General features: G+C 42.0%; 1 protein-coding gene across 1 annotated transcript in view; it reads right to left on the bottom strand.

The window, feature by feature from the left end:
- cachd1 (cache domain containing 1) overlaps nucleotides 1–25,661 on the bottom strand; it is a 100,377-nt gene that overhangs the window by 48,019 nt on the left and 26,697 nt on the right. The window contains exons 2-3 of the mRNA XM_005945114.2: nucleotides 18,275–18,337; nucleotides 8,041–8,189 (exon numbers count right to left, since the gene is read on the bottom strand). Coding sequence (XP_005945176.1) covers nucleotides 8,041–8,189; nucleotides 18,275–18,337 — 212 coding nt within the window. The remainder of the gene's footprint in view (nucleotides 1–8,040; nucleotides 8,190–18,274; nucleotides 18,338–25,661) is intronic.

Below are 25,661 nucleotides of genomic sequence, written 5' to 3' on the forward strand. Positions count from 1 at the left end.
GGGGGGTGTCTAACACAGTACTAGCCAGGGGTATCTAATAAAATGTCTATGGGAGCACAGTTGGTAAATTTATGTGCATGTACAATGATAAGGTTGGAGCAAAGTAGAGTTTTTACAGCCTGAGAGGGTACAACGTTGACTGCTCAAGCAACATGTTTGTTTAAGTCATGTATTCAAATACTACCTAAGATGAAGTAACACTATGCAGAAATTGAGAAATGAACAGGAATCACTTCTTTTCTTTTTTTTTGGCAAAGTTAGTTATCGCTATGCATCAGTGCAGTTTAACAAAAACACAAATATGACACAAATGTGAAAATTCAAATGTAAATAGGCTTTAAACTTATATACACAATTACAATGGGTGCACACTAACAAAACAGTAACGACAGTCGAGCCAATTAATACCAGTGTCTGACATTCCGAGTTCAGCTTAAGGTTATGCTCAACATACGGCATGTGAAGAGATTAAAGTGGAAAAGAATTGTGGGTGGGCTCAGAGAAGAAATGCTGACAATAACCGCCTCCATCATTTACATCAACAAAGCAAACTTCCAAACAAACAGAACTGCAGAAATGTTTGGTCACCCTATTGTTCTCAAGCCCTTGTGACACTTTGTGATATATGTCAACATTTAATGAGGCCACAGATTTGAACTTTCTCCGCCCAAACCAGACCAAGTAGCCGATAAAGAAGGATGCAATTAACCAGGAAATGTAAGCAGATATGTGGGCCAGACCATCTTCAGTATTTATAGTGTCTGCTCCTTATCTTTTTTGAGGGCCTTAAAAAAAGAAAGCGCTCTAGATGGTGGTGGTGAAAACGGAGCAAGGCTTCGGGGTCTGACTGTGATCTAACACAGTGGAAAAATGAGTGGGAAAAGGGGAAATTTTGGCAAAATTGTGATAAGAGTGCACTAGTGTTCCCAAAATGCAGATTCTTGACTGTTAGCAATCAGGGATAAGACTGATGTCATCAGTCCAAAAAAGGATAAGCAGCATTCTTTTATCTCAAATCACAATGAGCTTTTAAAAAGCCAATTAAAAATAAAAACTCTTGGAATTCATCATTTCCTACACAGCTGCTTGCTTTTTCTTCCTCATTAGGCTCTTTAACAAGTCCCCACTGGAACCTGGTGTGATGCGGAAGATGCGGCTCTATGACGGCACTGTCCTTGAGCGCACAAAAGCCCAAAAGTATTAAAGATGTCAAAAAATGAAACGTCGTACATGACCTATCAGTTCTTTCTCACCTGTTTCAGCGCCCAGCGACAGCCTAAAATGAGCTACATGTACTGTTCACTCTAAATGCTGGTTTCTGCCATACCCACAAAACGGGGGGTGGGGGGTATGCAGAGTAGCAGGCTGTTCTGCACCGCACCAAGCTTTGGTGCTTTGATCCATGCCTCCAAGTGGACCTTGCCAACCCCCCCACCCTCATCTGGGTTAGCAACATACAACCACACGTGTGCACACATGTAAACACACACTGTGCACACTTTTTGGCTCCCTCTGCTTGCAGACCTGGCGCTGGCCGTTGCTGATTGACGGGTCCTGTGATGTACAGGCTGCATTTGAACTCCGCTCATTTAGAGTCCCACAAGGCCAAAGTCATTACTATTCTCCTTCAACGCACTCTGCATAGAAGGGGTGGGCAGAGACGCTCGGCGAAATGTGTGCCAGATAAAAAATACATTTGCAGCTGCTTTGAATTCCACATCAAAAAACATGCGAAAAAGAGAGGGAGAGCTGGGAGGAGAGCTCCGAGTCTGATCAGACATCTTAATGAGGGCAGAGAAATCCGTTTTCCAAAAAGGTCGGACACGCACACACATTTTTTATATTTCATATAAATTTTAATATGCATGTATACATTTAAACACACACAAAAACCGACAGTGATAATCTATCAAACTATCACCCAATATTGTTACAAGGCCTCTGCACAATCCTTTACATTATTCTTACATTTAATAAGCTTATTAACAAATGCAGAGGTGTGTTCTACAGTTACAAAATCATCAGTAACAATCACCTTTTTTCTTACTGGGGCTGAGTTTGTACCAAAACCAACCGTCCCATTTCCCTCCTTCACAGACTAAAATGGGCAGACTCTTCTAAATAAGGCAGCACCTGCCGTTTTCCAGCCATTTTTAAAATCTATTATATTAAGGTGCCCCCTGCTGCAAGAGCCACGTATATCCGCAAAGCAGGCAGTCCCAAGCCATTCAAAACGCCCAGTGAGAATAATTACCTTGAAGGGGCTTGCTGTTGCGCGAGCCCCAACGTCAAGAGTAATACCACTCCTAATGTGTTTGCAGTCCCTCGGCGGTAGCAGCGGTAAAGCTGGCAACATGCTAGCAGGAGAATTGAGAGCGCTTGAAGACACGTTCGTGTATCTGGCTCTCAATGGCAGCTCTACCGAAACGGATTCAAATGAAATATCAATAGACAGAATTGATTTTGGAGGAAAGTGTGGTGTATAGAAACTACTCTACAACAGGGGACACAGCCTGAAGTGAATTTTTGATGCTATGCATTTGCATTGCATAGACTGCACTAAAGCAAGAGGTGTCCTCTGGTGTCCCCCGTGTATGAAAATGAGTGTGGACATGTATTACCAACACCTCAAAACACACGTGCCTTTACCAAGAACTTCAAAAATAAAAAATCCCTAAAGTAATGACAAGAAAAACATGAATCTTTTACTACAAAAACTTTGATTTACTGTAGGGTACTACACTGAACTGTATTAGTCTATACAGCTGTATATGATCAATTCATAATTCGGTACAAAAAACGAGAAATGTTGCCTGCAATAATGCCAAAATAGCAGGTTGCATACTAAGTGTAGGCTTATAAAAAGCAGAGATCACTTTTTCAGTCCAGGGAAATTCTGTGTCCAAATGTGGCCTGTTCAGTAAGTAATAGGGTATGACTCAATGAATCCGTTGCCAGTTTGTAATGATTGTCATGCTCCTCTGCTACGCTGCTCACAAGAGCAACTGCTGAGAAATGTAAGCGCAGGGTTATTGTCAATCAGAGCTACATCAGAATTCACATGTTTACAGTTTGCAGCCACCAAGTGAGTCACATCACATACAGGAAGAACCAAAGAGTGGCAGGGGTAAAAAAATAAATAAAATAAAGTTTCATTTTGCTCATGAATAAGTTAAATACACTCACCAGCTTACAAGCTTATTTTCCAGCGTGTACTGCGGAACAAGTCAGGACAACTGCCAGACTTAGATGTACTAATATTTATCATGTATACAGGGGTGTGTCCCACAGAATACATACGATCAAAATAGGGATGGGCCGAATAACTGGGATACTGGGGTGTTGATTTAGACACACAGAGTTGGATAACTGAATTTGTTGTCAAAGACTTTTCCTTACACTTCACAAGTGCTTCTAGTAAAATCCTCAAAGCCCAAACGCTCTATTCAACATTTAACGGGAGTGTTTTTTAGGCTGACTGCATAGCTGTGCACCTACACGCATAGTAACTGTTTTTTGTTTGTTTGGTGAAGAGAAAAAAATCTAACCACCACGCCTCTAGTTATTATATGCAGTGATAACAAGGGAAACAGGGTTGTGTCTTTTAGTCATATTAGTTGCCAATTTTCAGTCAACTTGCACGCTAATTGGCTTCAAGGTGGACATGGAAAATTTTACTAGGCTGTTTGATTTGCTATTGTAAATGAGCTGTTGGCTACAGCTTGGCGCACTACTCCAAAAATGATGTCACATGTGGTCTTTAATAAGCACCAACGTTTAGGAGATTTCACTGCACTACTTTTCAAGTGCTCGGGAATAGCAACACTGACTAAAAACACATTCATATTAGGGATCTAATGGAAAAAGTACTTTAATGATGAAAATATGCACACACACAACACACACAAATTAGGTTGGGAGACTTGACGAGAAATGTGAGATCTTGGAGAAAAAGAAGAAAATGATTGCATCCAAGTAGTTTGTCCATAATACCTTTTAATGGTTTAAATCAGGTTTGTCAAACATGGGGCCCAGGGGACAGAAATCAGCCAGGCAAAGACTCAAATATGGGCCACTGGACATCTTTGGAAAATGTGAAGGAGTACATAGATTTTAAATTTTAACTGTAGTTTCATGGGTTTTACAGTTTTTATTATCAATAAAGACACAAAACACACACGCACACACACGTCAGGTTTTCATATCTTAACGGGGTGGGGTGTTGGAGATAGAAGAAAGTTATGACAGCAGCCCAGCATTTACACCTGTTAGGGTCACTTAAACAACCCCCTCCTCCCAACCTGCCTGGTGTTTAGCCCTCTCCTTCTCTAACGTGCAAACAGATATTATGATCTCAGTGAAACCACGAGACTACAAGATAAGCTTGATGTCATGTCCCAGTAGCTGATCACCGGCGCAATGTATCCTCTTGAACTGAACTGTAAATCTGCCGACAGCTCAGATAGTGGGAATTCTCCTTCAGAAAGAGGAGCTCGGTATTAACACCATGCTACCATTGATCCGTATGTTTAATTTATGAGTGCAGGTATTAGAAATTCTGCAGGATCCCCACCCAGCCCCACATGATCCGACTACACAGTGTAAAGCTATCCTGCGGAGTGGCCTTAAGAAAGACTTTGGGCATCGTTTTCAGCAATTCTGCAACACAAGAAAAATAAATAATAAATAAATATTAAATAGTAGTGATTCTGCCCTCCAATTTAGACACAATCAGTTGCATATGCCAGTAGAATTAAATATTAAGTCATCATTAATGAAAATGGAGCACCCTCAGCGTTGAAGGTAACAATAGCCTTCATAAAACAGCACCATGAGGGTTACGGAGAAAACTGTCTCCTCTAGAAATTAAATTTGTTACAATCTTTGTTTCCATCAAGTGTCATCATCACCTCAGAGTTTTACTTCTCCGAATACTTTGGTGTATACCAAAAAGTGCCAGCTTTGTGTTGTTATACTACAGGCGCTGCTTAAGCTCTGCTCACTGATGTTTGACACACTGCTGTGATGTGGGCATGCCTGAAGGCAGCAGCAGTCTTTAGGGACACACTGCCAATTTTTTATTTATTTATTTTTCATTGTTTTACCTCATAAAAGTACTTTTGAGGATCATATCCGTGGCATTTTCTTTGAACGGCTCACTTGCATCTCATCTTTTCAAGGACTATGACACCATTAAGTGCCATGCGAGATGCTCCCGTGCACACTTCTCACTTTTACATCTGCATAGCAGTGAAACTGTTGAAATGAGCACCTGGAGATTGGATGTTAAAAATACAAACATACAGGGGCTCATGCGCACCATTCCAAACAAGCAACATACATTTGCTATTTTCAGGCCGGGCTCGTCGCTGAGACCCAGCGGTGATTAAAGCATACCACTGGCTGCTAAGCGCTGCCCTTGGTGGCCTCCCTCCGCAAAACGATAGCCTGCCAGCCTGATGACTAGCAGACACCCTGTGAACCACCTGATCCCCCACTACTAAACTGGCTGACCTGACTGGAACCCCGAGAAGCAGCTGATGCCCAAGACTAGTGAAGGACACACTGAACTGGACCAATTGTGGGCTAACTCCTCTCCGCACATATTCCACAATGTATTTTTGGCAGCAATATGTGTTTTTTGTGTGTTTTGTTTTGTTTGTTCTTTTACATTCAAGATAAACAAGTTTGAGAGTTTGGGAAGTACATTTATCTGTGGCGACGTAACGCAAACAGGACGGTCAGGAATAACAGGAAACTCCTAGCCTGGATTTCTCAACATAAAGGAATCAAACGAAGGGTACCTTTAAGGAGTAAAAACGGCTTCACTCTGCTCATCCAAGAGGCTTCATCAGTTCTAAAAACAAAAGCTGGAGAGCTCCAGGTATTTAACCCCTATTCGGGATCGTTCTCTTTGGAGGTGGTCGTTGACCCACTTGTAGGTCATGTGTGACATCACATGAGCCAAGGTGTGAAAAAAGGTGTGGGTCATTATCATGTTATCAACTGAGGTCACCCTAGGCAAGTTGTGACAGGGGTTTGACGTGCCTGGGAAAGGATATAAAACTGCACTGTAGGCGGCTGAAATACCCAGGTTTAGAGCAAGTAGATGTTTTTGTCAAGAAACGGTTACACCAAAAACTTTGAAGTGAAACTGCACAGTGTTGCTTTTTCCTCCCAGTTTGCGCTTGTATCAGATACGACATGTTATGCTGCATAAAAAGAGCCAGTCTAGGCCGTGGCCATTTCCAGCGTTGAGCTATTTGCCTGCAGGCTTTTGCCGTAGCGCTCAATATATCAGGAAATGCACAACATTGTATCGCAGAGACTTCAGTGAGAAGATTGTTAGATCCACGAGCGAGCAGCCAGTTAGGTTAGATAAGCATAAAGTCTGTAAACAGACATAAGCAGCTATCTGCTACTGGTTTGACTGAAGCCTATTAAAGTACACATACGCTGTTTGTTGAGCAAGTACACAAAGGGAATTGTAGACGAGCCGCAGTTTCGCTGGAGGTCATAAGCCAAGACGCTTTTCCTCGCAACCAAGCAGAGAAACCAAATTTCCCCAAACCTCTTAATTCTTTCTAGAAGTTTTTAAAGAAAACTTTCATCAGCGAATAATTATTTTCCCCGCATTCAACAAACAGAGCACCCGCTATCTTTTAGAAGATAAGGCATAAGCCGTTTTAGATATTTTATTAAACTGTGCGAGCGCTCAAATATATGAAAGCAAAACAGCTCTCTGCTTTTTCCCCCCCTCCCCCGAGGAAGAGGCTTTGAAGTTAGGGATCCATCAGATTCGGCTTCAGTTTGGTATGTCCACAACCAACACCACAACCCCCCCCTGTGAACTCCCGCTGCATCATTCTATTATTCTCGTCCAGGTCTTGCATAATAATTTTTCCTCAGCATTTTTTTCTTTCCTGTGTCCACTGTTTTAGAGCTGCATTTTAAGCACGCATAATGGGCTGATAATGCGGCACATTTGCTTGAACGACGGTTACATGTAAGTACAACATGTTACACACGTTTCATCCTGAATTCAGCTACAGGTGACAAATGGCCCTGAGCCAGGTACAACCCGCCTCCCCTCCCTCTGCATCACAGGTGGACAGACAGGTGACCTTGCTGTCTGTGGAGTTTGCGGTGCAAAGACTTCAGAGAGCAGTAACCTGTAGCGTCGGCTGATAAAGGGGAGGGAGGCGGACAAAAATGGAGAAAGGAGGGCGGACGGGAAGAGACAGCTGCTGCTCTGTAGATTAGAACTGAAAGCGGCACTTTCTCCCTTTTTCTCCGAGCTCGGCTTTGAACAGTGTTTTCCCCCTGCTCGAGCCGATGATTGGCCGAAAATCTGGTTCTACTGTACGCTGGGCCAATTTGAACCTATCTCAGTATAGGACTTAACTCTGACAGATTTAATCCAAAGCTCAGCTTTAAATATATATGTAGGCATTTTCCCCCAAAAACTTCTCTTATTTGTGCTATATATATTATATTAACCCAGTAGAGCCCGACTGGATTTTTTGGTCATTACTGCTGTTATCATCAAAGCGATTTAAAAAAAAAAAAAAAAAAAAAAAAAAAATACAAGCAAAAATTGAAATCGTCATTCAACCTCCACGTTTTTTTCTATATATAACTCCATGCCGTCCTTGGCTCCAGGTCCCATAAAACTTGTAGTTGGGGTGCAGTGCAGAAGAGGTAAAACCAACCTTTTAATTTGTTCCATCTTATGGTTAGAGTTTTAAAAAGCTCCCATGTAATCAGAGCATGACGCTGGCTCAAGGCAGCAAATGATGCGATTTAAATACGGCTATAACTAATCCAAGGATGATCAAAACAAGGGAGAAATGGGGATTTGTGTGTAGCTGGCCCATAAAACAATGCATAGAGAGCTTGAGTGCAGGTGCTAACAGTGGGAGGTGAGTTTACAGGCACAGAGTGAACCCTCCTGCAGAGACTTTGGTGTGCGTGTTACGAGAGACACACAAAGGAAACGAGGAAAAGTGGTAAAGTGATTGTAAAGAGAAAGCTACTCACTCCATCATTGATGCTGGTATGGCGCAGCAGTCCTGTATGGCAGTAAGCGGAGAGGTGAGGTGGGCGGTGTACGAGGCTTCCACCACCTGCTTGTTCCTGTTCACCACATCCAGGTATCTGTTAAACTTCTCCCGAATCTTCTTGGCCAGCTGCACAAAGGAAAAATGAAAACCGTGTCAATAAGACAAAACCTAATGGTGACACATAAATAACCCCCGCCCCATTCCCACATGCCTAATCCAACAGACAACTTTGCATTTAAAACTATCAGCTACTTGGTCTGCGTGATTCCAAGTGGCAGTGCAAGGAGAGGCGAATTCATATTAACAGCACGTTTGTGTGGCTCAAGTTTCCCACTTAGATCTAAATCAGGGGCCAAATATGGCGCCAAAGAGGGGAATGTAGTTCAGGAGTATGGTGGGATCCCATTTGCTAAAAATTCAGTCACACATTTCCTCCCCCTGGGATTACAACCCACAGATGTGAGACAATGACATAAGTTTAGATAGCACTCTTTTTGCTGATAGTTGAAAGAATTCCTTATTTAAAAAGAGCTGCTCCACAAGGTAGAACCACATGTTTGATTAGGGAGACTTTTTACACCAGGCGCCCTTCCTGATCCCCAAAGGGGGTCTTTGGCTTGTGTAAACCACTACATTTTTGTTGATAGCACGAAACATGATTAATGGTGCTAGTCCTCGGATCGCATACATTTGTTTCTTATAACCACTTCACTTTGCAACAACAGAGTGAAAATTGATTGGTCAGAAAAGCTATTCATCAGCCTGATAACAACAATTCACCTTTGCAGCAAATGTGTGGTTTCATACTGCAATGCAAAAGTGTACTTCAAACAGTTTGTACACCTGTGAACGTTTACCTGAAATTGTTCACATTCTCAAGTGAAACAGTTAAACAGAACTTTGCAGTCAAAAACACAGATTGCGGAGCTTTTACAAAGATACAAATACAAGCATACACGCAATGCCTTTTAATATTTTAAATAGTTTATCCGTGTTTAACAGTTTGTGGGAGGTCCAAACAGTTTACTTCCATGTGTGTTTACTTCCATGACTGATTGACTATTTCCTTTTCCCCCTGCAGTGGCATATGCAAGTAAATGCTGCTAATCAAAAGGAGCCATGAGTTTTTCTGGCTTCTTTCTCACTGAATCTTGTTATCTTTTCTCTCTGTCTTTTTGCTGCTTTGTCCTTAAAGAAGTTTGTTTGACAATCACCTCAGCTTTCCTCTCAGCCTTCTTTTAATATAAATGGATAACGTCTATGTTTGGTGCTCCTACAATTTATATATATAAAAATAAAAGAAACATCAGAAAAAGGACTGTTCTAAGGCACAAGAAAAGTACTACAAACAATGTCACCCATGTCCTCAGCTTGACACAGCTCATTTGCTTCATTCAGCCCTATTTGTAGGAAACTGCAAATATGTCGGTTGGGGGTGTGGCTGTACGCTGTTGTATAAACGTGTAAACAGGGAATGACACCTCCAAGAATCCTGACATAAAATGAGCCCCTAAATACACATGCGCGCAGACCTACACAACTTAATATTCATAAAAGGAAGCTGAGTGATATCAAAGCAGCACAGATCTGGAGCTGCTTAAACCATAGCAGAATGACAGGGATTTAAGAACTCAAACGCACTCCACTAATCACATCTTGCATAATTTAAGAAGAAAGTCCACCTAAAAATACAACAGGTGTGCAACTAGAGTGAAACGTAGGAGCTTGTGGCAGCTGCATGCAAGTATTTGTGGTAAAGAACAACTGCAACATGCATGCATTTTATTGCAACACATTTTACGTAGCACGTTTTTTTCTCTCTCTCTCATCTCCTTATGTTGACAACTTTGCACAATCAAAATCAAATGTTTTACTATATTAAATGTTTTTGAAATATGCATATAAAGATCCCCACAAATTTCCAGTCAGTTGGAATTCTGTTTTAGGGTATAATTTACTTTTAAACCAATGCACAGAAACTGAGAAGCAGAGGAGAAACATGGGGTTTCCAGACAAAGGCAGCAACAACAGCTAATTCAGCTGTGTTTACTGGAGCCCTTCATGCTGCCCCCCTGAACAAGCATACATTATACTTTTTCTTTGAAGGACTAGGTTCTGGTTGAGCACACAAATCACAGTGCTCTTTCAAAACAGGGATCCAGCTCTTTGGGGAAACTAATAACCAGCTCTGTAGCAGCCTCCTGGGGGACATTAATAACCAGCACACCAGCAGCTCTTCACCAGTCACTCCTATTCTTGCTTTTGTTTGCCAAAAAAAAAAAACTTGAAAAGATGGGGAATTGTTTGGAACTTCCATCTAACTAATGTGAGGCAAGACATGTATGTAATCTGTTATAAATTGCCCTGTTAACAAGCCTTTTTCTTTTGCTCACTCCCCCTTCAGATCGTCCATAAACCTTTTTCCCTATTCTGATTGGCTGAATTTGAATGATTGTACATTTATAAACAGTAACTGCGGCTTTTAGTCCCAGGCCAAGTTGAACTGATAGTCTTATGATGCTGGTGGTCATAATTTGGCATAGGGTAATTTGGAATCATGTTATTAAAGAGGAACTTTTGTGCTTTGTTATTGTTTTTACAGCATTTCTAGTGCACTGGTAGGTGTGGATGTTAAACCTGGTGAAACTTTCCAAAAAATAATGTCAGAGTATGTGCAAGCAATTTCTGTGAGCCAAAAGCTCAGGTTTAAGACCAATCTAATTCCTCATTTTCAGTTTCGTGGCTCCATATGATGCTGAAGGAAGGGGATATCCTGAATGTGTCATCTAAGACACAGAGCCTTGGCTAAGAGAGCACAAACCTGACATTCAAACCTTTCGTTAATCAGGAGCAGCCAATCAGAAGAAAGCCGTCTTGTGGCTCAGTCACAGTAAAGTAAAAGTAGGATGGCAATCCCCTTGTGACTAGGAGAGAAAGATTAAATTCGGTGACCAATTGCAAATAGCTGTAACAACCAACTAGTCACCCAAAGGTTTTCCAACACTCTGCAGTAGGTCTGCACCAATTCAACTGCAACACTTCTCTACAATAGGTGACTCGACTCAATCCTCCTTGTGGTTATATTTTTCTATACTATTGTTTTATATATGTTACAGTAAGGTTGTTAAGCACTCATATTGCAGTCACTGTGTTGTAGCAACTATGTCATTATTTGGCAACAGATTTACGCTTTTCCCTATTTGTCACAGTAAACCACCCTATTATCACAAAGCACTTCACCCGATTAAGTTGCAAACATATAGCAGACTGACTTCCAAAGTCACTTCTGAGAGCAGTCTTCACATGCAACAAGTTGATTGTATACGCCATAATATTTTTGATTGTACCGAAGCCTCCAACCACTGTTTGCTCCAAGTGTTACGGAAGCATTAAAGGACGGCAGGGAGGGATCTACTTAATCGACTTCTTTCATCAATGGCTTGCTGCACAAAGGCCCAGCATGGGATAAATAAGGATAATTTTTAACAGTTTTGGAGAATGCCATGCAAAGTTATAAATAAAAATAATTTTACAATTACTTTCAATTCTTTTGGCTTGTCAAAAGATTTCCTTCAAAATATGAGCTTTTTAAATCTTAAAAGCTTAACATTTTAAATTATGGTGATATACTGGTGCGAAATTGATATCAAAAAGAAAAAAGTCTAACTGTCCAAAACCTTATAGATCGAACTAATCCACAAGTTGCATCTAATTATTTTAGAGAAAATAAAGATAAAATAATGTAAGTAACAAAATCTTCAGATAATGTATAGTTTTCTATTATATGTAAATTTTAAGAATGAAAAACAAATCAGTAAATACTTTCCAAAGTCACTTTGAGTCACCTCAGCCTTGTTAAAAACAGAAAAAGGCTTATTCCCCACAGTACGTGGATCCCTTTGTTCCCGTAATTACAGCTGCCTGAAAAATGGCTGAGATTGAATCCAGGAAAAGGGAAATACACCACGACCCAGTGACCGCTTGTATGCCTAATCAGCTGGCCGCTATTCCAAGGGTTTTAGGAGGGGCCTGAAGCACAGTCCGCAATTATTGACCTTCCACCGCAAGGAACACGAACACCAGCGTGACCACTCATACAGGGGCAAGAATTTAAATGCACACATGGACACACTCACAGTTGTATCCATGCATGAAAATCAGTTGAAGTGAACTTTGCAAGAAAAGGAAAAATAGGCCGGTGCTCTGCTAAGAAGTGTTTCCATAGACGGAGGAGGGAGAGTAGCACAGAAACCAAAGCTCGAGTTTTAACAGAGCGACTTAAAAGAAACCAGAACCTTCTAGCTGTGCAAGTTCAAGCTCATGTTACAGTCTGCCCGGTGCAGCCAAAACCAACCTGTGCTCTGCAGATTAACCACTCTCCCCAAAACATACAACTCCTCTCTCCCATCTCTGACCCATCCAACCAGCATATGGAGGGTTTGCAGCACCCAGTGGGGCTGGTTGCGCCACAAAAGCAGACTGAGTGGAACGGATGTTCATTGAAGTCTCGTGTTGGACCTAATGAGGTTTGCCAGTCAGCCTTCAACCACAGTCGCTGGCAGCGGCATTTGTGGCAAACCAAAACTTACTTCGGAATGTTGGGGTAAAGGACTTTGTAAAAGCGGGATGCAGGTCTATTCTGCAAACCTCAGCCATTATATAGAAAGTTAACAGTGCATGCGTCGCCTCTGCTTGGATAAACGAACCTCTCATAAAGGACTTGTTGCTTATAATGAGGGTGAGAAGTTTTCCAAGGCTATTAGAGTGCTGACTCGTTCCTTCTGGACATAATGATGTAGGTATTCAGCATGACTGGAGAAAGTACATTTTAATGTGTGGTTAACAGGTCGATTGTAAAAACGGTAAAGTCGCAGCACGTTTCAGAGATGAACTACAAAACATTTGACGGCTCAAATCTGTTAACGTGGCGGCGTGGGTGTGGTTCAGTTTTATGCTAATGTTCCGCTCAGCTTCACTCATACATTTCCATAACACTGAAACCAGCCACACACAACATGTACAATAATATGTACTAATATGCACTGCAATAGCCCTGCCATAATCTGGACTTTAGCATAGACTGAGATGCCGTGTGACAGATCACCTGTCTTAGAGAAGTACACTATGTTAGGGTTGTTAGAACCTGACCGATCTTGTCTGGGATAAATTACATTGAAAAAGGTCATGGATGGGTTTTGCTGCTGATTCATCAGACTAAAGAGAAGCTTTGAGGCTTCTGCCAGATTAGGTTAGGCATAGTGAGACAGTGAAACAGAAACTGAAAGGGAAGATTTACATTTTTTTTTTTAAATCTTATTGACATTTAAGGCATTCTCCAAAACAATCATCTTTTAGTAAGCTGGGCACAACTAAAGATATTGAAGACGTGCCTTACAGTCATAGTAAACTTGCCCTGATGACTTTTAAAGAACAATCACCAACACAGTTAGCGTGAAATTAACCAATAGGGTTGCACAATAGGAACGGGTTCACAACAGTATTGCAGACTACAACTATGTACTATAAATACCATCTGATGTCAAGCTAAAGTTGTTTACATTTATCCTTCTATGCCAACAGAAACCCAATTTAACTTTTCTTCTCAGTGTAGGACTATAGTGGCAAGCCAATAAAATGTTAGCAGTTCGCACCTGAAATGAGGGAATAATCCAAACCTAATTTCTCGACTTGAACAGAACCATTTTTAGCTGTCCTTTTACTTTCATTTCTTAAATGTCACATCGCGAAAAGGGCTCTGCCTGGGCTGAGTGACAGCTGAGTGGCTCACTGAATGGCAAATAACATTGGAAAATGTAGTGTGCACACACACTACCCATTTGAGTTCAGATATGCAGATTTAAGGTCATGAATATAGGATAAAGTACTGATCACATACTTTAAGGGATCTGGTACAATTTCATTTTTCTCATTTTCAGAAAATCCAACAGACTTTTGAGCCTTTACTTACTTAAGCCAACAGCTACAATCTCAATCATGATCACAAAAAAATTGATTAAAGAAATTGAGGAAAACAGAAAAGGCTATGAGACACCCCACCTCAAACTTCTGCTGGTCCCCTTTTGACTGCCAAAAAGCCCTGACCTGTCGAGGCATGGACTCCACTACACGTCTGAAGGTGTACTGTGGTATCTAGCAACAGGTCCTCCCTTGTGTTGTCCTCGGGTCAAAAATGACCCGTAGGTGTATGGCAAACAAGTGTATGGGAATCCCGAGGATATTACAAGGGTTAAGACCTGCAAGTTATAGGGCGGGACCTCCCTGGATCTGAATTGTCTACCCAGCACATCCAACAGATGCTCGCCAGGTGTTCCCCAGGTAAGCAAGACACACATCACAGCCATCCACATTATGTTTAAAAAAAAAAAGTGACCCATTATTGCAGGCCACCTGATGCTCATATGCACGTTGTTGGCACTTTATGCAATGGACAAGGATCAGCATGGGCTGATGGGCAGCTCACGACCCTGTCGCTGGTACACTACTGTTCCTTTCTCGGATCTCTTTTGATAGTGGTTCAGGGGGTTGGGAAGCTCATCTGTAACCGGAAGGTTGCCGGTTCGATCCCCGGGCTCTGTCCTGGTTGTTGTGTCCTTGGGCAAGACACTTCACCCTACCGCCTACTGGTGTTGGCCAGAGGGGCCGATGGTGCGATATGGCAGCCTCGCTTCTGTCAGTCTGCCCCAGGGCAGCTGTGGCTACAACTATGGTTGCCTCCACCAGTGTGGTGAGATGTTGGTGGTTCTTTGTGTCTGGGGGTGGGCGTCCGGGTACACACCGGCTCACTCCTTGGCGGCCGCTTGTCGGGGCCTGGGGCCTGGGGCTCGCTCGGGCCCCTTTGGAGGTGGGGTGCCCCCGGCCTCTCGGCCTGGGGCTCGGTCACTCAGGCACAGCTGGGGGCCGGCGGAGCTCACGGGCGCGTCACTGCAACTCCCCCTGGCTTCTGCTCCGCGGCTGCTGGGCGAGCCCTCATCTGGGACTCTCCTCAGCTCTTACTGGAACAGTGGCGCGGCTGCCCCTCTGTTGGTCTTCCATGGTCTCTTGTGTTCTGGGGGCCTCTGGATGTCTGGAGTTTTGATCTCCTCCATACCCGCTTCACACCCTGGAGGACGGGGCTGTGGCCCCCCCACACTCCCTAGCAGATCATTACATGGAGAAACCTTTGGAATGCAAGCATGCTGATCCACACAGGTATGCACACAGGTGTACACATGGGTATTCACAGACGCGGACTAAAGCTTTCTTGGCTGCTGCCTCAAAGCACACTGTGCGCTGTCTATCTTGCGTGCTGCACAATATCGTTTATTATTCAGTAACTATTGATATCTATGACTAGCTAGTTTATTGTGATGGTGCTTTGTTTTCTCTATTATTATGTTGCTCTTTGTTGTTTGCTGTCTCCTCTGTTTGTTTTTTTTGTTGTTTGTTTGTTTTTTTTTCTCCATACAGGTGACCCAGGAGTTGTTGTTTTTTTTTTTTCCCCCCCTTCTCACCGTCTCTTCTCCCCTTTGGTTTTCTTTCTTTCTCTCCCCCTCTTTCTCTCATTCATTCCCCCTGTCCTATTTCTTAAAAAAAAAAAAAAAAAAAAAAAAAAAAAAAAAAAAAAAAAAATGACAAAGGATGAACTGAAGCTCTGCCATCACGTAATGTCGCATACTGCTGTTTCTGATGTCATTTAAAATAAATTTAATTGAATGAATAGTGGAATTGTAAAGCACTTTGGGTGCCTTGAAAAGCGCTATATAAATGCAATCCATTATTATTACTGAGCACTGTTGACCAGGAACACCCCACAAAAGATGCAGGTTTGGAGATGCTTGGACACAGTTGTGTAGCCATCACAATTCAGTCGCTGTCAAACTCGCTCAAATTCTTACGCATGCCCATTTTTCCTGCTTTGAGGACTAAATTTGCACTTGCTCCCCAATATGTCCCCCCACGACCACGTGCCATGATGCAGAGATAATAAGTGTTATTCACTGTGTATTTTGTAGTTTGTATTGTGTGTGCTGTACTTATTAGTATACCACAATGTTTCGGCCCTGACCCCACCACTCACTGCTGTGACGTCATCAAGGGAGGGAAAAGCAAATATGAATGAGATTTTTTTCCTTAGGGAATCTCACGAATGAGCCCTACAGCATAAACAGCTTCCCTCAGTGAAATTTACAAGCACAGACAATAAGCTAAACATAATATAATAATATGAACTCGATGGTAGTGGTTAATCTGCTACCTCATCAATGCGTTCTTATTCTATAGTATAACATATTTATAGACATTTTTTTAATTTTAGAGTCAGCATTAGACAATGTTACATTTTATAGCAAATTTCAGACAACAGTTTTATATTAACAACTTTTTGTGTGTGATGGGCATTTTTTCTGTTTTTCTTTTTTTGTTGTTTAAAGAAACAAATAAAATAAGCACATAAATGAGCAAACAAACAGAGAATAAACATGTATTCATATAAACCAAACAAGGGACCTCTTTGTTTTACTCAGGTTGCCCTGCTGTATATTAAAAAGTAAGAATGAGAGATCTCTGGAGGAGAAAAATCGCTTTGAGGTTGTGTGAGGAACGGCATCCAGCATACATAAAAATCTGCCAAATCAAACACGCAGTACAACCCACTGCTGTGACCCACTGTGAATAAGACCAAAATCAACTTTTTGGGCAACTAGAAAAATGTGTCATTTCTTTTGTTAAGAAAAAAAAATACATTTAGCCTCCTTTTTAGGCAGCATCTGCCACATCTGGCATAGGATAAAACATTAATGGTTGCCAGCATTTTTAATTATTGACAACCACACTGACAGCATGTGTTCAACATGGAGAACACACTCACAGGAAAGACTGAAAGAAAGCCAGACAGGAAGAGGGAGAACCTGTGTCATCAGAAAGGGACAGACATCTGTGTGCCTGTCTAAATAATACATTTCCAGAGGAGAAACTCGAAGCTGTTAGAGGGGACCCCTTTGCAGCTCCTTGCCTTCTGTCTTTCTTCTCACTCTCTTCCTCTGTAGATACCATCCTAATTGAGCCCTAGCTTGGCTCGGGGACACGGACACACACAGCTATGCCAGAGCTGTCATCTGGATTAGCTGGGGCCCGACTCAAAAGGGTTTCAGTGAGAATTTTTGCCCACTCTCTTAGCCAGACACAGACATACAGCAGCTACAAATGAGCCCACATTGAGGACCTTTTGTTCTGCGATTGCTTCTTGTTATAGCACACCACACGCAACGCAAGTTGGAAAGCTAAGATTTATTGTTTTTTGTTGGACTTTCTGGAAACACAGAGGTTGGAATTGTGGAACTGAAATTAGCGAGACATGCGTTAAAGACCATAATCGCGACTATCCTTAGCAAGAGGCACTCAAAGATGAGAGACTGCCGTTGGCTTGCAAGCTGTTCAGAAAGGCGGCTTTTCTATGGAGACGAAGGACGAAGAGCGCTTTAAAGCCAGTTTTAGCTGCCTGTGGAATCGTAAATACCTGCAAGGTGAGATAGTATATATTTCGCAAACACATGCATGAGATGACACACTGGAGCACAGACAGAAATATAGTCGCGGGAGAAATGCAAACAAACATCAACCTGTCTGTTCTTGCTGGTGGCTGTTTACCAGTCTGGTGTTTACTGTCACTCTTCCAAGATCCCTCGTGCAGTAGTAAAATACGCACACACACACACAAAATCGTGCCTGATGTGACATAGGATGCCAGGGATTCTGTGCATACTGTGTTTTTTAATTCACGACCAAAAAAAGCTCGTGGATTGGGGGATGGTGGGTTCTTTTTTTTTTTTTTTTTTTTTTTAACAAATCATTCGTTTTCTTTTTTTTATTATTCTGTCTGACTGAAAGCTATGTGCTCACATTGTGAGCAGAGGGAGATGGGAAGACAGAGAGAGAGAGGGGGGGGGAATGAGAGAGGGAGCACAGACAAGTGGAAAAACAGGCAGAGAACTTCAAAGCCAATGAGACAGCAGCCACAGAATTTTAATACACCCCCTTTTTCCTCTGATGGCTGGTGCATGTGTTCAGCGCTGCTGGGCTCAACTCTGCACATGACAGGCACCGTCCATGGCGCGCACAGGCACGCCACGCATGGCCAGGAAAGCACGCACGCACACACACGCACGCACGCACGCACGCACGCACGCACAACAGAGGAAGCTTTTGTTACTCACCTGCTGGACTTCTGTCTCTCCGTTTGATGTCTTCTCGGTGTAAACGAACGAGCTGAAAATCCTCTGTAAAGAGAGGGAACCAAGCAGAGAGAGTGACGTTAGATCACGAGGAACGCTGATCGAGATCCAATAACTCAAATCCATCACTTTAAAGGAAACCTTTTTCATTAACAAACTGTAAAACTCAGTCAAACCAGGACCTGTTCCTGCGTACATGGCATTAAAGCTAATTAAGTTCTCTAGCTCTAATAAAGCCATCACCGCGGCTGGGTGAAGAACTACAGGGAGTGCAGAATTATTAGGCAAGTTGTATTTTTGAGGAATAATTTTATTATTGAGCAACAACCATGTTCTCAATGAACCCAAAAAACTCATTAATATCAAAGCTGAATGTTTTTGGAAGTAGTTTTTAGTTTGTTTTTAGTTTTAGCTATTTTAGGGGGATATCTGTGTGTGCAGGTGACTATTACTGTGCATAATTATTAGGCAACTTAACAAAAAACAAATATATACCCATTTCAATTATTTATTTTTACCAGTGAAACCAATATAACATCTCCACATTCACAAATATACATTTCTGACATTCAAAAACCAAACAAAAACAAATCAGCGACCAATATAGCCACCTTTCTTTGCAAGGACACTCAAAAGCCTGCCATCCATGGATTCTGTCAGTGTTTTGATCTGTTCACCATCAACATTGCGTGCAGCAGCAACCACAGCCTCCCAGACACTGTTCAGAGAGGTGTACTGTTTTCCCTCCTTGTAAATCTCACATTTGATGATGGACCACAGGTTCTCAATGGGGTTCAGATCAGGTGAACAAGGAGGCCATGTCATTAGTTTTTCTTCTTTTATACCCTTTCTTGCCAGCCACGCTGTGGAGTACTTGGACGCGTGTGATGGAGCATTGTCCTGCATGAAAATCATGTTTTTCTTGAAGGATGCAGACTTCTTCCTGTACCACTGCTTGAAGAAGGTGTCTTCCAGAAACTGGCAGTAGGACTGGGAGTTGAGCTTGACTCCATCCTCAACCCGAAAAGGCCCCACAAGCTCATCTTTGATGATACCAGCCCAAACCAGTACTCCACCTCCACCTTGCTGGCGTCTGAGTCGGACTGGAGCTCTCTGCCCTTTACCAATCCAGCCACGGGCCCATCCATCTGGCCCATCAAGACTCACTCTCATTTCATCAGTCCATAAAACCTTAGAAAAACCAGTCTTGAGATATTTCTTGGCCCAGTCTTGACGTTTCAGCTTGTGTGTCTTGTTCAGTGGTGGTCGTCTTTCAGCCTTTCTTACCTTGGCCATGTCTCTGAGTATTGCACACCTTGTGCTTTTGGGCACTCCAGTGATGTTGCAGCTCTGAAATATGGCCAAACTGGTGGCAAGTGGCATCTTGGCAGCTGCACGCTTGACTTTTCTCAGTTCATGGGCAGTTATTTTGCGCCTTGGTTTTTCCACACGCTTCTTGCGACCCTGTTGACTATTTTGAATGAAACGCTTGATTGTTCGATGATCACGCTTCAGAAGCTTTGCAATTTTGAGACTGCTGCATCCCTCTGCAAGATATCTCACTATTTTTGACTTTTCTGAGCCTGTCAAGTCCTTCTTTTGACCCATTTTGCCAAAGGAAAGGACGTTGCCTAATAATTATGCACACCTGATATAGGGTGTTGATGTCATTAGACCACACCCCTTCTCATTACAGAGATGCACATCACCTAATATGCTTAATTGGTAGTAGGCTTTCGAGCCTATACAGCTTGGAGTAAGACAACATGCATGAAGAGGATGATGTGGACAAAATACTCATTTGCCTAATAATTCTGCACTCCCTGTAAATGTGTCCGCTGCAGCCAGAACTGGAAAAAGTCTCAAAAGAATTTGAGGCCAATTCTTCAATCTCATTCCCTTTATTTTTTATAATACTTTAAATTACAGTGAGGTGAATGTTAGTCTGCATTTTCTTGCCGCCTGTATTTAGTGCTCCTTGATTGGCTGTTTGTGTTTAAAACTGAAATCAAGAAAGCACACTCTAGAGCAGAATATGCTAGCACAATTACAAAACAAAAAAAAAGCCACGTGAGAAGATTTTTCTAAGACCAGATATTTGGATTTGTCAAACAGTGTCAGCTAAGAATAGTTACATTCCATCCAGCGTTTAGTTGCTGGGCTCTGGCAGCCTGTTGCATATTTTGGCTCTTTGGCTCGTGTGAATATAGTGAAAGCATCATTAATGTTACTTCTCTGAGTTTTGAAACACCTACAAGTTGGATGAAGAAGAAGTTATATGGGGGGGTTCCCGTTGTTGCATGATGATGCTGTGAGACTACACTGAATTAATAGCATCCAGCTATCTTCATCAATCAAGAGATGAGGAGGAAAGAGAAAAAAAAAAGACAAGGTAAACACCGGCTGTAGTGCTGTTGCATTACTCTGTTGAGACGAGTGCGTCTGGATCCATTTTATTAGCGGCCCAGAGAGAATGATAAACCTGACTACCTGCCAAAACATAGTCCTGTCAACTGCATCAGTTTCTCAGTTGGGAGGGGAAACGCCTGCCCGAGTCTAGAAGTCAGCCGTAGCATAAAAATGAAGGTTTTTATGAGCTCGAATTGCAAGATGATGTTAAATTTCCCTCCCTTCGCCTTCTAGGCTTAAACATTTTTAACAGTTCCTGATTTATATTGTTGAGCAGAGAGGATGTGGAGTGGTGCATTAAGGCATGGAGAAAATGAGTCCGGCTGTGACCTCAGCACTCAGAGAGCCCCAGAAAAACATTATATGAGCCGCCTAAATACGGACCTGCTCTGACACACAGAAACATGCAGACATTTATTCAGATGGTCTCTCGAGTCTTGTATATTTGCTCTCTCTCTCTTTTTCTCCTACTTATTTACACATACACACTTGTTAAACACAGGCACCGGTGCCATGTGTCAGCTACAAACACAGTACAACTAATGTTTGTGTTGAGGCAGCAGGCGGGCAGGTGTTTCACGGTAAGCTGCCCCACCGTACACAAAGCCTTAAATTGTCTGGTTTCTACACTCCAACCATTTCCTGATGCCTGTCCACACCTTTTGTCAGACACATTCCAGAGGACACCAATTACCCAGATTGCAACTTAAATAAACTAAACCTGGATTTGTGTTACTATGGACTTATGCCATAGTTAGACATGTCTCTGTTTCAGGGTATATCTGGTGACAAAGTGAGCTCAGTTGTCAAGCAGTTTACGCTTTAAGACATTTTATCATTGGAGATATTGTGCCTCAGCATCAGAGGAACCTTTCCTTTAACACTTGGAACATACAGTACAACAAGAAAAGTATTGGGCCACCTACACACAACACCCGCATTAGCTTTTTCTAAAATTCACCCACCCTTTTGTACCTATAACAGCATTTGTTCTTCTGCTAAGGCTTTCCATAAGATTTTAGAGAGCATGTCTATGGAAAATTTTTTGGCATTGTGACATTGAATACTCCCATTCTCCATGGTAGTTCATCCAAAAGGTGTTTGACGGGGTTGAGGTCGGGGCTTTGTGGGGGTCAGTTAAGTTCTTCCACACCAAACTCATCCAACCATGCCTTCATGGACCATGTTTTATGCACTGGGACAAAATCATGCTGAGACAGAACTGTTCCCACAACATTGGAAGCAGAAAATCACCCAAAAATGTCTTGGGAGGCACAAAGATTTCTCTTCACTGCAACTACAAGGCCCAGGCCAAAGTCCAGAAAGAAAATGATTACGCGGTACGGCCAAACACTTTTGCCTATTTAATCTGTGCATGCTTTGCTCCCTTTCTTCCCATTGTAATTGGAACTGTGCTGGAAGTTTCAAGTTAGAAACACAACAAAGGATGATTACAGGATGGGGGGAGGGCTCCAATGCTTATGTACTAATAAAGGGTGTTGGACAAAAGAAGACCAAGAGACTTGTTTTGGGATGGGGGGATTAAAGTAATAGAAAGCAGAAAATCAACAAATATTTGCCACTCTAACTAGGAAATAATGTAATCTAATAAAAAGGACAAATATTGTCAGCCAGTGATAGAGACACACAAACAGATACAACTGTTCGCTGAAACCTCTGCACAATGCTCTCTTCTGATTCATAATGAGTCTTTTCAGCTTATACTGGTAGATTAAGTATGAAATGACATTTCTGACAATTCAATTATTTCCAATATGGCTTATAAACACTGGCTGGAATAAACACACAATTTTGAGTTTTGAGTGTGTAAATGGGAGTCAGTGGTCCTCGTTACTAGTGATTGCTTTTGTGCATATTCATTTCATTTTACAGAGCAAGTCACTAACACACAAAACACTTTAATTGTGTTATTACAAACACACGAGCACATTTCACTACTGAGTTATTTGCAAAGTGCAACACCAAGCCCAGACAGTCTACAGTTCCACGCCCTTCTTGGGTGGGTGGGGGACGAAGGTCCAATACATGGAACTGTCAAATAAACACGACCAAAGTACACTCAAACAGAGCTTCCGCCACTTAGCAGCACTCACTTTTAAAACTTAAAGACTGCAACAACAAAAGAGAAGGAGAAAGGGGGAGGAGTAGGCACTGTGAAGGGGAACTACGTGTTTTTCCATTTAGCAAGCAATCTTGAGAAATTGCAAACAAATCCTGAAGAGAGCAGAGCAGTTGTTGCTGATTAGCCACAGGTTAGCCGGCTTTCCCCCCAGTGCCTAGAATGTTTGTTGTTAGAGCTGCTTTGCGGTTTTCACAGCTATGGAGCAGCTGGAGAGGAATGCTCAGCTCTGAAACCTGAGACGCCTGAGGCTGCTCGGGCCACCACGGTCCTGTGGCCTCCTGTGACCCACAATCACACATGCACAAAACTGGAGTACCAGGGGACACTCAGACTTCCCTACACACCTTGTAGCTTACTCTGTTGGGTAAACCTCAGCATCATGAAAGAAGACAAATTACAAATGACAGAAAATGACACAAATGTTCATTTTAGATGTCTGACGCACAAGGGGAAGGTTAAACAAGACCTTTTTCAAACAAAGAGCATTCTAGTGGAAACTTTGGAACTGTGTTAATGTTTAACCGTGTGTGTGTGTTTTTTATTTTAATACTTTCATTCAATTGAGTTTTATTTATAGAGTGTTAAATCACAAAAACAGATCCCTGTGTTTTAAATTGTAAGGTGAAGACACTATCATAATAGAGAGAAAAGACCAATGAAAAGATGACTCCTGTGAGCAGGCACTTGGCAACAGTGGGAAGGAAAAACTCCCATTTAACAGGAAGAAACCTCTGACAGAACCAGGCTCAGGGAGGACCACCTTTTCCAAACATCCTGGTTTTATTTTGAATGCTTACAGTCTTTTTTTTTTAAATTTGCTTCAAAATTATTAGCTCCCCTGATGCCAATTTTCAGTTGGGTATCTTTTTTGCTTGATAAATCATTTGTTTTAAGTTTCATTCACATATCCTGACAAATTCTATCTCTATGCTTCCTTTCACCTTGAGGAGATTGACAGTTCTACACACACTAAGGCTTTCCCACAGCATAATGCTCCCACCCTTGTGTTTCACTGTTTTTTGGGCTGTACACTCCTCCATTCTTTCGCTATATCATCTCTTAGGTCAAAGAGCTCTAATTTTGTCACATTGGACCAAAGGATGTGCTTCCATTAAGTATAATCTCTCACCAGGCTGTCTTTAACATTCCTCAGTCTAACTTAAAGGGGCATCTTTTGTAGGAGTGGAGCTTTTCTTGGTCTGCAACCTCACGGTCCATTCCTGCATAGGGGTCTAATGATTTTCATCATTGAGACTACAATTCCTGACATGGCAAGTCATTCAGTAGTGTCTTGGCAGTTGTTCTGAGGTCTTTAGACACATCTCTCACTACTTCTACTTTCTTCCTCTGTCAGGCTTGTTCCGCGCTGTGTGGCTCTCTTTGATACTTCTTGATATTTCTCACTCCAGTTTGTGACACTTGGATATGCTGTGATAACTTTGTATATCAATCTCATGTTTTGTGAGCAAGCCTTAACTGATTTATCTTGTTTTTCCATGGGTTTCCTTTTTCAAGTGACAGCTCAAACCTTTGCTGAAGTTTGTCTGTGTGTAAATAAAATATGCCTCAGTTTCAGCTTCATTTCACAAGCTGTGAGCACTACAAAATTAAAGCACATCATTGCACAGCAATGGTCTGTGCTATAGCTCAATAACAGTCAGTTTTGCAGGGGGCTAATATACTTCTCCTGGTCCTTTTTGGCGTTTTGTTTTCACAAAATAATTCTAATTCAAAACACTTTTTTGAATCATCCCTTGGTTAAAGTTCACACAACAGTAAATGTTTTCCCTTGCCACTAACATACCAAATTGTCTTACGTTTAAAATTTGTGATAAAAGAGTTTTTTTAAATAACATTTGCCTTTAGTGACAAAATGTCATCCATACATAACATTTTGATTTGATTGCACTGCTGCAAGGTCCAAAACGCATGTCTCTAACGACACATCAAAAAGGCTAACCCTGGCTCTACATGGGAAGCATTGCATTCAGATGACTTGTGCATTGATTGCAGAGCTCCAGCCTTCGACTCATTAGGCCAGATTTTAAAGCCATTCACCATGGGGTTAATCCTAGACACAGATGAGTGGTTCCCAGGAATGCCCAAACCTTAGTGGAAGCTCAAACTGTAAGCTTCCACTAACTAAATATGGGGACTTGGTAGCTTTTCAGAGCTATGGTACATTTACTGTGGATAATTCATGTAGGCTGAGACATACAGGGAATTACTGCCCTCACTTATGAGAATATCTGACTCCTTTAAACTTTTTCACTGCTTTATTTATTTTCTCAGTTGCAGGAAGAGAAAATGATTAACACGTCACAGCCTTTTGCAGTTCTAAAGCAGCCTCCCTTAGGTTTCTCCTTAACTTTTGCATCCTCTTTGCACCCATCTCATATCAACACTGGAACCATATGTATCCATTTAATTAGCTCTACCACTTCATCTCCTCAGTCAGGCCCTCTTGGGGATGTCAAACTACCATAAGAGGCTCTTCTTACTTAAAGTGAGTCTTCTGTTCCCAGGGATGCAGGGAAGAAATCCAGACAGAAGACTGATGACACCAACCACATGATGGAGACTTAGAGAGTCATTCGTGTAGGGGTTTTTTTTTTTTCAAAAAGGAAAAACTAGTAGTAAAGAAAAAGACTGCGGAGAATAAAAATTACGGAAAGGCAAAAAATAAGGAAGATAAGAAGCAGAAGTCGTCAGATTGGGAATGAACATATTAGCAATTCATCGATCTTCAAAGAGTGGGGCTGGAATTGCACAAACAAGCCTGTATACAAAGATGCGCGCGCGCACACACACACACAC

The sequence above is a fragment of the Haplochromis burtoni genome, unplaced genomic scaffold (assembly GCF_018398535.1).
Source record: "Haplochromis burtoni strain Fernald_Lab_line unplaced genomic scaffold, NCSU_Asbu1 Contig_423, whole genome shotgun sequence".
In the NCBI taxonomy this organism is placed as follows: Eukaryota; Metazoa; Chordata; class Actinopteri; order Cichliformes; family Cichlidae; genus Haplochromis; species Haplochromis burtoni.